The sequence below is a fragment of the Callospermophilus lateralis genome, chromosome 19 (genome assembly GCF_048772815.1).
Source record: "Callospermophilus lateralis isolate mCalLat2 chromosome 19, mCalLat2.hap1, whole genome shotgun sequence".
Classification (NCBI taxonomy): domain Eukaryota; kingdom Metazoa; phylum Chordata; class Mammalia; order Rodentia; family Sciuridae; genus Callospermophilus; species Callospermophilus lateralis.
The window spans coordinates 20,262,716-20,280,814 of record NC_135323.1 but is presented as its reverse complement, the minus strand read 5'-3'; the positions used below and the strand labels follow the sequence as shown (position 1 = coordinate 20,280,814).

The 18,099-nt window shown below is 47.5% G+C and overlaps 1 protein-coding gene and 1 pseudogene across 1 annotated transcript; both read left to right on the top strand.

Moving 5' to 3' along the window:
* Positions 1-1,119: 1,119 nt before the first annotated feature.
* LOC143385508 (U4 spliceosomal RNA) lies at positions 1,120-1,235 on the top strand (annotated as a pseudogene).
* Positions 1,236-4,795: 3,560 nt separating this feature from the next.
* Nupr1 (nuclear protein 1, transcriptional regulator) lies at positions 4,796-6,041 on the top strand. Its single transcript, XM_076840282.2, has 3 exons — positions 4,796-4,980; positions 5,316-5,459; positions 5,748-6,041. The coding sequence occupies exons 1-2, from the start codon at positions 4,866-4,868 to the stop codon at positions 5,444-5,446; spliced, it is 246 nt and encodes an 81-aa protein (XP_076696397.1). The 5' UTR covers positions 4,796-4,865; the 3' UTR covers positions 5,447-5,459; positions 5,748-6,041.
* The last annotated feature ends 12,058 nt before the right edge of the window (positions 6,042-18,099 follow it).

Below are 18,099 nucleotides of genomic sequence, written 5' to 3'. Positions count from 1 at the left end.
CCTCGGCAACTTAGTGAAGTCTTGTCTCAAAAAAAAAAAAAATTAAAAGGGCTGGGGATATGATTCCATGGTTAAATGCCCATGGGCTCAATCCCTGGTACCAAAAATTAAATAAATAAAAAACTGGCATCCATTTATATTCAAGTTAAGGCTATCACAAAGCCAGGAAAATTGCAAGCACAGCTGTAAAATTTGAGAGTTTCTCTGGACCTGGGTTATGGGGTCTTAGCAACACATTTAGGGCCCCTAGCCATGCAGGGTATTGAACCCAGGGCACTCTACCACTGAGCTACATCTCCAGCCCTCTTTATTAATCTTAATTTGATAATCTTGTTGAACATATCATGCCTTAGCTCAGGAAATCTCTGGATCCTTTGAGCCAGTGACTTCTGTATATCCCTCAAACTATCCAGGACTTTCTGATTCCTGTTTAACTCCTGGCTTTGGGTGTGTTTTGCTGTCTACCACACAGACCCCTGCTCCACAGCCCCCTGAATTTACTGCAGGTGGATCCTACTGGGTTGTAATAGGTGTGTTTGGCAACCTGCTGGAATGTCACAAGGTATGATACTAAGCAGAAAGAACGTAGACTTCCTCGTGCCTGCTGCTACACACAGCTGGAGGCTACAGGATGTAAAACCTCATCTCTTGACTTTTCTCGTTGAGTCATCTTTGGGGCCCTATAAGTCCATGTGTAGCATTTCCCAGAAATACCTTCTCTTTTGACTGCTGGCCCTCTGCCTGGCCTTCTTCCCAGGGTTTAGATTTCCTCCTTCCACACCTGCAAGATCAAAGCCAAAGACTACGCCCTTGCCTGGCTCCATTGCAGCTGATCACATGTCTTCATGGTCCTCTGTGTGACTAGGGCAGGGCCTCTCAGATCCCTCAGAGCAGAGAATCTGGAAGCTGAACAGCAGTATTGACCTCAGCAAAGCTTCATGTATTCACCTTGTCATTTATTAAGCTCTGACTGTATGCCAGGCATCGAAGATACAATGATAAGACAGGCAAGACTCCTGGCCTAATGAAGAATAACTAAAACAGCAAGCATTTATGGAACACTTGCCACCTTCTAGGCACTATGCTAACTAAGTCTTTATAAGAATTTACTTTTTAGCCAGCTTTTCATAGTGGCAGTGTGGTAGCCAATGAGGTTTATCCAAGGCGTGATTGTTACTATCTGAAAACTTTTCCAAATACCCTGCCATGACAATTTGCAACATGGAGTCAGCACTGGTTTAAAAAAAGAAAGAAAAAAATTGGCTTTTCAATCCTCATGAGTCCCTCACCCTGGCCTCTGCCCAGAATAGTCAGTACCATTATTAATCTCATGATTTGTACCCACGTCTACCTGACCCATATTAATGTCATTTGTCTTTCTTTCTTTGTTTGGTACTGAGGGTTGAACCCAGAGGCATTTTACCAATGAGCTAAGTCCCCAGCCCTTGTTTACTTTGAAACAAGGGTCTCACTGAGTTTCTTAGGTCCTCTCTAAGTTGCTGAGGCTGGTTCTGAACTCAAAATCCTCCTGCTTCAGACTCCTGAGAGACTAAGTTTACAGGCACACGACACCAGCCCAGCATGTGTGTTATTTTGGATAAGAATGTATGTTGATAGGCTGAGGAGCCATCTGCTTCACTGCACAGAAATTCCAGAAGGTGGGTCTCTGCATCCTCAGCACACCAGGTCCCGAGCAGGACCGTTTGGGAAAAAAGGGAGGAAGGAGGGAGAGAGAACCCCTGATAGGTGCCTCCACACAATGGAGGAGGCAAACCTTTGCCAGTGTTTGGTCACTGTGCGGACTTAGAATGAGCCCTGGAACTGGGGTCAGGTAGACCGTGGGTACAAATCATTCATTACTCACCAGCAGTGTGACCTTGAGCAAGTCACCCTCAGAGCTACCCCCACCCCCGGTACTGGGGATTAAACCCAGTACCACTGAGCCACATCCCCAGCCCTTTTTGAGACAAGGGTCTCGCTTAATTGCTGAGGCTGGCCTCCAACCTGCAGTCCTCTTGCCTCAGCCTCCCAAGTCACTGGGATTGCAGGAGTGCGCCACAGCATCTGGCAGTTTTTGAATAATGGGGAAACGGGAGTAAGTCATGTGCCTTGCTCGGGGCCAAGTCCTCTCACATATGGATGCTCTCACTGTTCTCCCTTTATAGGTGAGTAAGCAGACCCAGAAGTGGGAGGGCTGGGTGTGGCTCAGTGGTAGAGCACTTTCCTTGCATGTGTCATACCCTGGGCTCAATCCCCAGCATTAGGAAAAGAAAGGGGAAAAAAAAGAAGTGTGCCCAAAAGCTTTCAGCTTGTCTCCCAGTAGGCCTGGTGGCAGAGGCCAAAAAGTGAAACTTCCTCATAGGGGACTCCTTAGAAATCTACGAGGGGGTGGTTTGGGTGTCACAATAAGAGGGAAAGGGGCCCAAACAACTCCATATGGTTAAGTATTGTCCCATGTCCTGCTAGATAGTCATGTAAGTAAAAAACTTATTTTTGATGATCTGAACCTGAAACCTAACCCTGTCCCATGTGATAATAAAGGAGTTATTTTGCTACCACAGTGATAAAGCCCACCTCTTGCTGGGCTGAGTGGCACTGCCCTATAATCCCAACTACTTGGGAGGCAGCCTCAGCAATACAGCAAGACCCTGTCTCAAAACAAAAAGGGTGTGCCCAGGTGTGGTGGCACACACCTGTAATTCTATCGATTTGGGATGCAGGAGGATCACAAATTCAGAGCCAGCCTCAGCAATTTAGTAGGGCTCTAGGTAACTTAGCGAGAACCTGTCTCAAAATAAGAAATAAAAGCCTGGGGACGTGGCTCAGCGGTAGAGTAGCTCTGGATTCAATCCACAATACCAGGGAGGAAAAAACCAAAACCCAAACCACCATGTCCCAGGAACACAGATTTCCTAATTTTCTCCATGTCACCTTATCTTGGTGTGTTATCTGTGTTTAAATTAGGGTTCTTTTCTTCCTCTTGTCATCTGGTTTGTTATTATCCCAACTCTGCTTTGATTGGAGAGGCCTTCCGTTTTCACTTTTGTTTCCTGAGTATTAAAGAACTCACACATCACCCACAGGAAAACAAAAGCTAAATTTAGTTGATTCAGGAATACAAGCAGAAGGACCGCTTCTGAGCAAACCAAGGGTGACCCTGGGCTATGAGAGGGCCTGGGTGAAGGACAGGATTTGGTGACACTGAGATGACACAGGATTTAATAGATTCACAGGAGTGTGAGCAGAGATTCATAGCTGGCCTGGCCTGAGAAAGTCTTGCTTCATTGGAAACCAGAGTGCTTTGTTTGTTTTTTAAATGAGGAACATTTTGTCTGTCCACCTCCCTGCCAAAGACAGCAGGGTGGAGAAAATGTGGGTGGGCACCTCTCTGGGCCAAAATGACTCATATGATTTAGATCCTTTAGGCAAACATGGAATATTTCATTTCCACGTGTTTCTTATCTAAACTTAAGATTTATACTAATTCCTATCAAATTCACATTTAAGGACAGGTGCCATGGCACTTGTGGGAGGATCTCAAGTTCAAGGCTGGCCTGGCCAACTTAATGAGATTGTGTTTCAAAATTTAAAATAAAATTTAAAAAGAAAAAAAAAAAAAGACCTGTGGACCTAACTCTGTGGTAGAATGCCCCTGGTTTCAGTCCCTAGTACCAAAAAAGTCACACTTAATTCATCCTTAAATTCACAATAATTCATAATTTTTTGGACAGGGGATTCGACCCACCCAGGTGCTTTACCATTGAGCTACCTTCCCAGCCCTTTCTGTTTTTTATTTTGAGCCAGAGTATCACCAAGTTGCTGAGGGTCTCACTAAGTTGCCCAGGCTGGCTTTAAACTTGTAATCCTCCTGCCTCAACCTCCCAAGTCTCTGGTATTACAGGTGTGTGTACCACCAGGCCCGGCAGACTATGGTTTTATCATTTTATTATAAATTAACTTCTTCTGTCCCCTGCATATTACAGAGAGGGCACTATATTAGAAAATGTGACCAGCATTTATGTAGCCCTCGCACAGCGTCAGGCAACGCTGTGAGGGCCTTTCCGTGAATTCGCTCATGGACTCCTCTCACTAATTCTACGGTGTAGATAGAATGTCATCTTGGTCTTTAGAGGAAACTGAGGCACAGGAGGTGGAGTGACATGTCCAAGGTCACAGAGGCAGGAGTGGGTTGCGACTTTGAACACAGGGCCTGAGGCTACAGAGTCTGTGTTCTCAGCCACCTGGCTGTTCTCCCTCAGGAGAGGACGGTCACTCAGGGACTCCGTGCAGGACATTAATGGGATTTTCCTTAAAGGGACGGAGGTGGGAAGCACTCGCAGGGCACATGGTGTGTTGAAGTCCCCCTCCCTCCTTCTTCATTCCATATTTGACTCCTAAACCTGAGTTGGAGCCTGGTTGGGAAACAGCAGGAGGGCAACTCTGTGGCCAGACCCAGGCCCAGAAGGAGCCAGTGGCAGAGGGTGGAGGCTGGACAGGAAGGAGTGACGCAGGTGAGGCCCTCCGTCTCTGCTGGCCAAGATCTCAAGGACTGTTTATGCCCAGACCCTGCCTCCTCCCTCTTCCCCCTGAGAGGCGGGAGTCTCCACTGTGGAAAAATACCCAGCAGAGAGGGAGGAGCAGAGGCTCGGGCCCAGCTGCTGGTTCCCCTCCCAAGACCAGCACTTATGGGCTGGGTTCTGGGAAAACCAGATTGCATCAGACAGGCCCGAAGGCCTGAAGCCAGTCTGTGGTCGAGGCCAGCCTTATAAGTAGGGCTGAGTGAGCCGGAGAGCACAGGCGCTTGGCCCCCAAACCAGACACAGACAAAGCCCTAGGAGAAGAGGAGAGGCAGAGAGCGGCCAGACATGATGGCCACCTTGCCCCCCGCCACCAGCCCCTCCCGGCAGCCCCCAGGCCCAGAGGACGAAGAAGCCAGCCTGGATGAGTATGACCTCTATGGCCTGGCCCACCCTCACGTGGGTAAGGCCACTCCGCCACCTCCCCGGTCCTTCCACTTCCGAGCCCCTCCGCCACCCCAGACCCCGCTCCTTGTCTCCCCCAGGACTTGCCCTTCTCTGGTCAGCTGGTTCCTGTGGCCCCCATAAGTCATGTCCTTCTAATCCCTCAGCCCTGGGCATCACACATCTGGGGGACCCTCATTCCACATACGGGGAGACAGCAGGCAGGGGTGCTGCTGTCCCCTGGTTGCATGGTGACGCCCCTCCAATGTCCCTGCCCCTTCTACCATGGCAACCCCCATCAACCACCTCTCCCCTGCATCACGGTTCACCTCCATTTCCCTCTCTGGGTACCAGCCGGTGGAGGCCGGAAGGGTCGCACCAAGAGAGAAGCTGCTGCCCACACCAACCGCCCCAGTCCTGGAGGGCACGAGAGGAAACTAGTGACCAAGTTCCAGAACTCAGAGAGGAAAAAGGCCCGGCGCTGAGGCCGAGCTGGAGGTAAGGAGCCAGGGAACAACGGGGCCAGGGGAGGTGTCTCTGCCGTGAAAGGTCGGGCCTGAAGGTGTGCGGGGAGGGAGGAAGGAGAAGCTGCCTCAACATCAGAATAAAACGAGACGAGTTTCCCAGCACACAGAAAGGAACGCAGAACCTTTCCAATGGAGGGCATTTGGTCTACAGAGGGGGAAACTGAGACCAGAGAGGGTCAGGCTCTTCTCTGGAGTCACAGAGGAAGGGAGTGGGAGAGGCCGAACCTGAACCCAGGCCTCTGTCCTTTCCTTCCCCCAGATGAGGCCAGACCACGGACACTCCACCCAGACATGAAGACAGGATTGCCAGGAATGACCCAGAGGCAGCATCCGGTCCTGCCAGCCCCTGACCCCAACCCCAGGACCCACCCCGCCTGAGTGAGGCCCCAGGGACCCACCAAGGAAGCATCTCCAGGCCCAGCAAAAGGGCAGGCTATGGGCAAGGCAGGGATGGACAGGCAGAGTCAGGACGGTCCACCCCCCCTCAAAAGAAACGCTGAAGACACTGGAGCCCCCACCCCGGGCACAGTGACAATAAACAACCCCAGCAGCAGCAGCTCGTCTCTGTGTGTTGTGTCCTGGCTCTGTGTGTATTTTTCGTTGGGCACTTTCTGCCTGTGTGTCTCCTGTGCATGAACCAACAAGAGAATCTGTGGTGAGCTGGCTCTTCCTGGAGGGACCCAGGCTGGGCGCCGTCTCTTGTTTCATACATATGCTCCCACAGGGAAGGTACTTGTGGGCTAAAATGGCAACTCCGGTGTGTCAGGGATTCCTGCTACTTTTAACCCATTGTTCTGTCATGCTCAAAACATGGCTTCCACTCCAGCCCAATGTAGCTGCTCTAGTACCTGTCATCACACCTGTCTCTCAGCCCATGGAAGAGGTAAGAGACCAAAGGAGACGGCACCTATTCATTTCTAAGGGCATCATCTAAAAATAGAACCCTCACATCTGTTCAGAATTTAGTCACATGGCCACACCCAACTACAAAGTTCTGGTAAAGTAGTATTTAGCTGCTTAAGCCACATGGTTGACCAAACTTGGATGAGGGCAGAGTTTTACTATTAAAAGAAGTGGTAAAGGTGGGCTGGGGTTGTAGCTCAGTGGTAGAATGCTTGCTAGCACATGTGAGGCACTGGGTTTCATCCTCTGCACCACATAAAAAATAAAGCAAAGGTATTATGTCCATCAACAGCTTAAGAAAGAAGAAGCAGCAGGAAAGAATGAATTCTGGAATAAACTAGCAAGCGACATTGCCCACTTACAGACCCAACAGAAATAGGAGGAGAAAGCCCTACCTTCAGCCGGACTTCACCTTCCACCTTTTCTCCTGTCCCTTCCATATAAGCTCTAGGTTTTTCTTAGGCATCCAAGAATATGGACAGAGGACAGAACCTGTTGGAGCAGTAATAGATCACAGCAGACTGTGACTAGCAGGAGCACCTGGGGACCTCTATTCAGCCACCTCCCCTGAGTCCAGCCCGATAACAGAATCACAGAATCCACACACAGCTGCAAAGGACGCGAAAAGACATCTGGTCGACCCCACCCCTCACAGCACCGGGTGGCCGCTGCTTACCCAGACTCCACTGGGCACGGGACCTGGCTTCCTGTGGAGGTTGCCTCATCCACCCTGGGGCGACTGCTTGATGCGAGCTGAAATCTGAGTGGTCTAAACTACCTGCCCCTGAACAGGCTTCTGTTTTTCTTGTCCTTTCTCTCACACACCCTGCGAAGCTTAGCTCACGGCCTCCTTCTCTTTAGTCCTGTGCCATGGAGCACCGACTCCTGACCTCCTCCCTGCAGGACCCTTCTCTGGGATTGCACAGTGAGCCTCAGCCCAGAGTCTCAGCCTCAAGATGTCATGGGGCTCCTCCAGATTTCTCCTGGAGCCTTGTAGATTATTCATTCATGTTTACTAGATACCTACCGTGTTGCCAGGGCCTGACCGAGACATGGACTGCAAGGAGGGACAAATGAGACCCTGGTATGATGGGGACCAGGCCTCATGGCCACCATCAGCTTTAGAACTCAGGGCAAATGACAGCCCAGCACCAGCCGGCGTGCTCTTGGCCTGGCACTGACTGGACCGTCAGCTTCAGAAAATCCCAGTGGCAACTCCCGTGTTTTGGATTCCTGCTCTGTGGCAATTTTTTGTTTGTTTATTTGTATTTTTTTTTTCAGTGCTGTGGATCGGACCCAGACCCTCTCACACACTGAGTAGCAATCTACCACTAAGCCATCTCCCCAGCCCCATGACAAGTGTTTTATAGTATTTGTTCCATGTCATCCTTATAATAACCCAATAGGACATATTATTTTTGATCCCATTTTTTCAGACCAGAAAACTAAGGTTCAGAGAGGTTAAGTAATTTGCCCAAAGTCACTCAGCCTCGGGTCTGTCTGATTTTCAAAGTCTGGACTTTTTCTTTTCTGCTACATGCCTGAAAAGAACCAAAAGATATCGACCATGAGGGATCCTAGACTGTAATTAATTTCTGGAGAATTATTCCTCTGAGCCTTCTTTTCCTCACCTGTCAAATGGTGAGACTAGCCTCCCTTCTGTCAAAGGAGAAAGTAAAGGCTGAGAAGTGCCTGTCCCTAGCTGTTGCAGCCACGTCCCAACAAGAGTCCTTTGCCTCTTGCCAGGAGGCCCTACACACCACCCCTCACTCTTGGCCTCTGATTGGCCTTCCCCTGCCTCACCCCTCCCTGGCACAGCCTCCGCCTGAGAGGCCTCCTCTCTGTTCCCAGAACTGTCAGGGCAATTCTTCAATCACAGAACTTCTGGATCAGGAAGGAGCCTGTCTAGAATCTCCCTCTTCTATCTCTGCCCCCTCTTTCCTATCCCCTTTCTTTTTCTTCTTCTGGTTGCACGTAATGTATGTCTCCCCATTGGTGGGGGAAGGGGTTCCTCCTGAGAACTGGAGAAATCACTGACTTGTTTCCCCTTGGGGGCAGACAGAAACTTCCCTGTGAGGTTTCCATAACCCAAAGGATTCCCAGCAAATTGTGAAGAATTGAGAAACTCGCTGCGGGGTTGTCCTGGTCCTCCACATACCCAGTTTTTCAAAAAAAAAAACAGCCCAAATATATATATATCTTTAAATCTCAGAATGACCCAAAGTTAATTTTCAACCAGCACTCCTTCAAGATAATACTAATAATAGTCCTAGTCATAGCTGCCACTATCGATGATCTGGCTCCGGGTTTTCCCAACTGTGTCTTTCACATAGAACTCTCGTGATTTCTGCTGTACGGGCATTCAAACTATACTGTACTGACTTAGCCTTAGAAAACTGGCCCCTTGCCTTTTATACTCAGATGTATTTTTAAAAGAAACTATTTAACCACCCAAAATGGAAAAACCACAGTTAGGTGTCGTAATTACAAATTAACTGTAAAAAAGAAATACCTAACTATAGCTTCTTTTAGAAGTTCATCTGTCAGCCAGGTGCAATGGCTGTTCACCTGTGCATTACCTACAATGACTTTGTGTACCAAGAGTCACAAGTGTACACACTTAGGGGAGCACACAGTGTGATACTGTGATATAATAAGAGAAATATACTAGTTGCCAGGTGCTATGGCACATGCCTGTAATCCCAGTTACTGGGGAGGCTGAGGCAGGAGGATCATAAGTTTGAGCCCAGCCTCAACAACTTACTGAGGCCCTAAGCAACTTAGCCAGATCCTGTCTCAAAATGAAAAATAAAGAGTACTAGGGATGTGGCTCAGTGGTTAAGCACCCCTGGGTTCAATCCTCCATACCAAATACAATAACAAAAAACACAATGATACATAAACGCAGGTTCAGTGTGTCTGCAGTATGATGATTGTTGGGTTAAATTTCTATTTCCTGTTCTTTTTCTGCCAGATGCTCCATGGAGGCCAGGCTGAGGTCTCCCCAGGACTCCCTGTCCCCCCAGGATTGCTCTAGAGTAGAGCTGGGAAGGGGCTTGGAATGCCCTTCGCCTCAGCATCCTCTGTGAACACTGGGGTTTGCCAAGATGAGCCCCCTTCCTGCACTTCCTGTCTGCTCTTTACTTTCATCCCACACAGCCCTTGCCCTTGGTTGGTGTCCTCTAGGCCTCATCCCACATCCCCCATGTCACACTGGAGTTCAGGAGCACCATTGGGGTCTGTCAGCCTGGAAAGGGGAATAAGATCCCCTCTGTCCTCAGTCATCGCCCAACTATTCAGAAGCAGCAGGACACAAGAGCCCTTTCTCTTTGCTTTCCCTTTAAATTCTCTCTTTCCTTGACTTGGGGGACTAGTGTAATGTTCCCCTCCTCCTCTAAAACGCATGTTGAGATTTCATTGCCTTTGTAACAACTTTAGGAGGGGGCATCTCTTAAGTGGTAATTAGGCCTAGAAGGTTCTGCCATCATGGATCCTGAGTAGAGGGGACTAAAGGCATATGCTGCTGAAACCCGCTGTTAATGTGGGGTTTGGTTTGGTTTTGCGGTAATGGGGCTTGAACCCAGGGCCCCCTGCGTGTTGGGCAAGTGCTCTGCCACTGAGCCACATCCCCAGCCCCACTGGGGGCCTCCATATTAGACTTCTCAGCCTCCAGAACTGTGAACCAACAGGTTTCCGTTAGTTAGGAATTACTTGTTCTCCGTGTTCTTTTACAGCAGCCAAAAATAAACTAAGAAACACCCCAACACGGGTGGCAGGAGAGCCCTGTGGCCCTCACTGATGAATCAAGAGGCATTGAGAGTGGAAGGGGCTGGGGGAGGCGCCATCTGGATTTTCCCATATGCCCATTTTAGCCACCCATAAGGATGGTTATCACCGCCACACTGAACACTCACCAAACCTGCAAGAGGGAAAATACCTGGAGCTCAGGTCACTGCTGGTCCAAGATGGAGCCAAGAGTGGACCAGACGTGGTGACCCCCATGTCCCTATTCTCCAGAGAGTACTGTGGCCTTATTTTTATGACTAAGAGATCTCTGGAATAAAATGGCTTATTGAGCTGTGTGTTACTCATGGTAGTTGGGGGCCAAAGGACTTATCCTGGGACAGATTCCCTAAGCCACCAGCATCATGGCCACAGAGCAGTTGGAAAATGCCCATTAACCAGGTACAGTGAGCACGCCCGTAATCCCAGTGGCTCCAGAGGTTGAGGCAGGAGGATGACAAGTTCAAAGCCAGCCTCAGCAAACTTAGTGAGGCCCTAGGCAACTCAGTGAGACCCTGTCTCTAAATAAAATATAAAAAGGGCTGTGGAGGGCTGGGGTTGTGGCTCAGCCATAGAGCGCTCACCTAGCACATTCAAGGTCCTGGGTTTGATCCTCAGCACCACATAAAAATAAATAAGTGAAGTAAACATATTGTGTCCAACTACAACTAGAAAATAAATGTTTAAAAAAGATGGGGGAGAGGCTGGGGATGTAGCTCAGTGGTTAAGTGGCCCCTGTTCAATCCCTAGTATCAAAAAAAAAAAAAAAAGAAAGAAAGAAAGAAAAAGGTCCAGTGTATTTTATAACAAAAGCTTGTGGAAAAAGAACATAATGCTGATACTAAACTTATGTTGGTTATAGAAAAGAGAGGAGGAGCAATGAGAAGTGGGGGACGTCTTTGATAATTCCTGGTTGGTGCAAAAAGCTGAATGTGAGGTGCCCCCTCATGTCATGATTGAATTCTCATAATGAGGGAGCAAACCTTTCAATAACAATGAAGCTACCTCAGTAATGTTTGTGCATATCATAGCTCAAATATTATATATATTAATGGTCTAGCAATGTTAACTAAAGGAATGAATGAATAAATGAAGCTATTAAATTTCAAAAAAAAAAAAAAAAAAGAATGTGAGGTGCTCTTGGTAGGTATCCTCAGCATACAGGAAAGAAATGTGGATTATTTTTTTCTTCTTCTCTGTTGATTTAGCTTGGAGCTGTGAGTTAAAATGAACTTTTATCTCTTTCCTCCCTCCAACCTATGACCTGTTCCTTCCTTCAGGACATCTCAGAACTCCCCTTTTATCAGCCTGCAGAGAGCAATGGAAGGGTCCCCAGCCCTGAGTTCCTGTACCTCCAGCCACCGGACAGAGGAGGACTCTCCCTGGGGCTGGGACCAGCACTCAGGGCTCTGTCAACTAGAAACACTCTTTGTAAAACAAGGTTCCCTTTTCCTTTCTGATTGCAAAAGCAGTATGGTTGCAGAATCACAAGAGAATCCCCAACCTCTGATCCGTCCTCTGTCCCCCTGGCCAAACACACCCTTTCCTCAACTTTTGCAAAGCCCTTCAATTCCAGAACGAATCCTGTCATCACTCTGTGGAATGCTCACACAGCCCCTTCTCTCATTTCTGGAAAACCAGTTTGGAGGGTTTTTGTTTTTTCATCCGGGGACTTTACTGGGTAACCCCCACATGCCAGGGAACATTAAAGCGTGGACTCTACAGAGACACCGTTCTTTCCTCATGGAACTTACATGAATAATGGGGCACAAACAGTGACAAATGAACACACACAAAGAACTTCCACGTGGCTAGTGCACTTTAAAATGCCTTCCTTAAGGAAGCCTTGCTGAGAAGGTGACATTTAAGAGAGGTCCAGAAGGAAGTTTCGGTCATGTTGAAATTTCTGTTTATTCCTTAAGAGCACATGGTACCATCTGACGTACTGTATATTTATTGATTGGTTGATTTTCTCACCACTGAGTCTTCAGTGCCTGGACATAGTAAATGCTTAGTAAATATTGATTGACTGAATAATACTAAGCACAAAATAAATAGAACGATATGATCTGAGAGTGATGGGTGAGGGGAGACGTCAGAAATACTTCTTTGAGGAGCTGGCATTTGAGCTGAGACCTGAATGATTACAACAAAGAATTAAGCATAAAATAATAGAAATGTGTATTAGTAACCTGTGACTGTGTAACAAGTCACCCCCAAACTTAAGCCTCTCAGCTTAAAACAACACTCATTTATTATCTCGCAGTCCCTGTGGTTCAGGGATCTAGGTGTGGCTTAGCTGGGTGGTTCTAGCTCCAGGCCACTCACAAGCCTGCAATCAAGGACTTGGCCAGAGCTGCTGGCCGTTTAAGGCTAGAGAGGGGGTGGGGGCAGGATCTGCTTCCAAGCGTATTCTATAGGCCAACTTTGGGTCCTCACTGGCTGCTGCTCGGGGACATCAGCTTTGCCTTAGTCCCTTTCGTGTTGCTTTAACAAAAAACCTGAGATGAGATATTATTAAAGAAAAGAGCTGCTGGGCACAGCGATGCACACTTGTAATTCCAGTGATTCAGGAAACTGAGGCAGGAGAATCGCAAGTTCAAAGCCAGCCTCAGCAACTTAGCAAGACCCTTTCTCAAAAATAAAAGATTAAAAGGGCTGGGGATGTGCTGGGCACAGGTGGCACATACCTGTAATCCCAGTGGTTCGGGAGGCTGACGCAGGAGTTTGTGAGTTCAAATTGCCTTTGTGAGTGCTAAATTGCCTCTGAAATTTAGCAACACCCTAAGCAACTTAGCAACACCTTTCTCTAAATAAAATATTAAAAAGGTCTGGGGAATGTGGCTCAGTAGTAAAGTACCCCTGGGTTCAATTCCCTAGTATCCCCCCCAAAAAAGTTTTAAAAAGACAAATCACTAGAGCCGAGAGAAGAGGCACACGCCTGGAATTCCAGTGACTCGGGAGGCTGAGGCAAGAGGATCCTGAGTTCAAAGCCAGCCTTAGCAAAAGTGAGGTATAAGCAACTCAGTGAGACCCTGTCTCTAAATAAAATACCAAATAGGACAGGGATATGGTTCACTGGTCAAGTGCCTCTGTCAATCCCAGTACCCGCCCCCCCGACACCGAAAAAAAAAAAAAAGAATCACTAAGTCCAGTCCCCACTTACCACTATCTGCAAAGCAGAGCAAGAGAAGGTGTCGTGGGCAGGGAAGCTATGGCTTAGCTAGTAAATGGGCACCTATCCTAACTCCAAAATTTCAGTCAAGGAACAACTATGGGAGGAGAAATGGGGGCAGACGGGACACAGACAGCCTGGCTTCTGAGGTGGCACCAATTCATACCCAAATTGGGTGGGAAAGTGACAGAGTGATCCAAAGGACTATGTGAACAGGAATGAAGGATGTCTCTGGAGTGACCTTGGAGTCAGAACTGATAACTGACAGGACCATGAACTTCGAGGAAAAAAACTGACATATGCAGATTCATTCTCCCCTGTACACATCAAAGTTGAATTCAAGTCACACTAGACTCTTTCCTTATTGTAACAGTGTATTATTGATTAAAATCTGTCCCGTCTAGGGGTGGGGTGTAGCTCAGTGATAGAGAGCTTACCTAGTATGTTCAAGGTCCTGAATTGGATCCCCTGCACCACAAAACTAAATAACAAATAAATAAAATGTGCCCCATCCCTCTAAATAATGTCTGGCTTTCTCTTTGACACATCTCACCTCCAACCAAATCAGCCTCACTTTTCACAGCTCAAATGTGTCATTCTATATAGGTAATCATCCCTCTCAACCAAACGTGTATGAATCTCAGACAACAAACTCAAGAGGTAGCTGGAGCAGGGCAGAGGGCCCATGTGGTTCTCCAGTGGTTCTACGTGTCAGGTTTTTTCCTTTAAGTCCATGGTCCTGTCAGTTATCAGTTCTGAGTCCCAGGTCACTCCTGTGACATCATTCCAGTTCAAATAGTCCCTTGAAGTCACTCTGTCACTTTCCCACCCCATTTGGGTATGAATTGGTGCCAACTCAAAAGCCAGGCTGTCTGTGTCCCGTCTGCCCCCATTTCTCCTCCCATAGTTGTTCCTTGACTGAAATTTTGGGAGTTAGGATAGGTGCCCATTTACCAGCTAAGCCATAGCCTCCCTGCCCATGACACCTTCACTTGCTCTGCTTTGCAGATAGTGGTAAGTGGGGACTGGACTTAGCGATTCTTTTTTTTTCAGGGGGGATACTGGGATTGACAGAGGCACTTGACCAGTGAACCATATCCCAACCCTATTTGGTATTTTATTTAGAGACAGGGTCTCACTGAGTTGCTTATACCTCACTTTTGCTAAGGCTGGCTTTGAACTCACGATCCTCTTGCCTCAGCCTCCCAGGGGAATAGGGCTCCACAGGGACACAGTAGAGTCAAGAAATTGAAAAATTAACAAAAATCGGAAATTAAATATTAGTCCACCTGCAACTACCTGGATTTGCTAATTGGTGCTTATTGAAGTCAGGCTCCTAACCTCCCACAGAGGCTGGGAGACAGGGGCCTTATCTTCAGGTGTTAGCTGGAACAAATAGTACATTCTCTTGGCAGCCTTGAGTTTTCTCAGGCGAGCAATTTTCGGGGTTACAGTCATCTGACCCGTGTGGCCTTGAGCTGTTAGAAACCATCTTCCTGTTTGTTCAAGTTTTTAATAGGCCAAGGTTGAGGCCTAGTGGACAAAGGGCTCAGAGGAGCCTGGCTAGAGTTTGGTCAAGGAGAGAATTCTTCTCAGGGGATCAGCAAAGGACTCCTGAAGTGTGATTAGCAATTTTTCGAGGCTGGAGAGGTGCACCCCAAGGTGTTTCAGATCTAAGAAACAAGAAAAGTTGACTCTTCCTAGTACCTACTGATGCTGCCCTGAACAACAGACTCAGGCCCTAGAAGGCCCTTCCTCCTCAATGGGGCTCCAGCCGGGGTGAACCCCAAAGACAAGAGCTTCATCTATCCTCCTTTGCACCTTTGTGTGTGGAGGAAAGAGTGGGGACTGGGGATTGAAGCCAGGGGCCATCTAACACTAAGCCACACCCCAGCCCTTTTTTTTTATTTTTAACAATTTTCATCTTGAGACAGGGTCTCCCTAAGTTGCCAAGGTTAGCCTCAAGATTCCCGAGTAGGTTTATTCCCCGTGGTACCACGGCTGTCTACCGCCTCGGAAAGGGAAAGAACCTTTGTAGATTATGCCCTGGGATGTGCGAGTTCAGAGCCAGCCTCAGCAACTTAGCAAAGCACTAAGCAACTCAGTAAGACACTAAATAAAATACAAAATATGAATAATTTTCCAGATTCAAACTGTGCACTCTGGAGACCTAGGACTAAGAATCCCTATTTCGGGCCACCCCAGCCTCTGTCGACGCCTCAGGTCAAACCTCTGGTTGGGAGGGCTGATGCACGAGTCCACACGGAGAACTACAAGTCCCAGCATGCCAGGGGAGACCTTCTGCGGTGCCTGTCGGGAGCTGTGACGGCTCGGGCTCTGAATGCCCGGACCTTTTCATGCGCTCATGGATGATGTCATATCGTAGCGCCTAAGCCTCTGCCCGGCTGTGGGCGGAAGCGTTTGGGAAACTAGCCGCCTAATTGTGGGAGGGTAACCGGGTTAGGGAAAGCGACCTGAGGCGGAGCTGTAGGCGCGGGAGAGGGGCGAAGTGGAGGTTGGAGGTCGGAGGTCGGTGTCACTTGGCTGCTTCCATTTGAGTTGACCCGCCTCCTCACTTCTGACCTTACCTCTCAGACCAACAAGAATGGTGGTGAGGACATTCAAGTCCTACCAACCAGCTCTGCCCCCGAGGACCCTGGTGAATAAGAACTAGTTTGCCCTCAGATCCGTCTCCTGGATGGTGAGACTGGATGGGGGTCAGAGGAGGTGCACAGGGGGAGCCTGATGTAATTCTGACCTTTAACCTCTACCCAGCTTCCTCCCTGAAGGCCAGGCCCCTGCCCTTATCTGCATCTTTGCTCCTGAGGGCTCCAGGGTGTTTATGTTAAGAAGGCTTGAATGCACATTCCTGCACCTGGAGGAAGGTCATGAGATTCCTGGTTGCAGATCATGCAGTGTCCCAAGGGGCTGGGGGACTTCTTGGGTTTCACACTTTGCTCTCTTTTGCTCTTGTGTCTCTCTGTCTCCTGCGTCCTTTAGGTCCTGCTAGGCCATGGGGTAGGGGGCGGGGTGAGTAGGGTTCATTCCACTCTCAGAATAAACAGGAAGGATCAAGATGGAAATCTGACACCATTTAGACAGGGACTCAGGATCTCTTGCTGTCCTCATGCTTTAGCTCTGTTTTCTGGCCCCTCCTCATTCCCATATTTACTCATTATAGGCAATGTGGGTTAGTTGTTAAGGGGCAGACTTTTTGTTTTGTTTTTGTTATTGTTGTTTTTCTGTTTTGGTACTGGGGATTGAACCCAAGGGCACTTAACCACTGAGCCACATCCCCAGCCTTTTTTATGTTTTATTTTGAGACAGGGTCAGAATAGTTGATTAGGGTCCAGTGCAGTGGCACACACCTGTAACCCCAGCTGCTTGGGAGGCTGAGACAGAAGGACTGCGAGTTCAGAGCCAGCCTCAGCAACTTAGGGAAGCACTAAGCAACTCAGTGAGACACTGACTCTAAATAAAATACAAAATATGATTGGGGATGTGGCTCAGTGGTTGAGTGCCCCTAAGTTCGATTCCTGGTACCCCCGCCCCCCCAAAAAAATAGTTGATTAGTGGAGCTGGGGTTGTGGCTCAGTGGTAAAGCTCTTGCCTAACACTTGTGAGCACTGGGTTTGATTCTCAGCACCACATAAAAATAAATAGATAAAGGTATTGAGTCCACCTACAACTAAAAATATTTTTTTCCTACAGTAGCTTTATTCCTTTATTTTTAATCTATATAATTCTTCATATTTAAAGTAGGTTTCTAATAGCACAGTTTGGGTCTTGGTTTTTTATCAAATCTGAAAATATCTTTAACAAATTAGGCTTAGATCAACTATATATATATATATATATATATATATATATATATATATATATATATAATTTTAATTTTTTAGTTGTAGTTGGACACAATACCTTTATTTATTCATTTTTATGTGGTGCTGAGGATTGAACCCAGGGCCTCGCATATGCTAAGCAAATGTTCTACCGCTGAGCCACAACCCCAGCCCCCTAAAAATATTTTTTTAAAAAATAGTTGATTAGGGGCTTGCTAAATTGCTGAGGCTGGCTACTAACTGTGACCCTCCTGCCTCAGCCTCCTGAGCCACTAGGATTACAGAATTTAGGATTATTTTGAGGAGAAAATGAACCAGTAGTTAAAAAGTGCATAGCATGTATAAGCACTTGTTTAGATTTTACTTACAATCCTATTATATTTGACATAAACTCCAAGGAGGTAGAGCTTCCTCCAAGAAGGAAGAGATATTCATTGCTGTGTCTCTAATATCTAGAACAATGACAAGGACACATCAAGTTGGTGCTTTGTAAATATCGACTGAGCATCTTCTCAGTTTTAACTCTTTGAAATACTTTCTTTATTGGCTTCTGACACAGTGCCCTTTTACTACAAAATACTGTTGGACTTTTTCATGCTTCTTTATTTAGCCTGAAATTTTCTTTTTTAAAAAAAATTATCATTTATTTATATATTTTTGGTAACACTGGGGATTGAACCCAGGGCCTGACGCATGCTTGGAAAGTGCTCTACCACTGAGCCACATCCTCAGCCCTTTTTGTTTTGAGACCAGAAGTTGCCCAGGCTGGACTTGAACTTGTGATCTTCCTGCTTCAGCTTCCCAAGTATCTGGGATTATAGGTGTGCACCACCATGCCCCGCTAGCCTGTGATTTTCAACAGTTTAGAAGAGTGGGTCAAAACAGGGCAGAGGGACATGTGCTGTAAA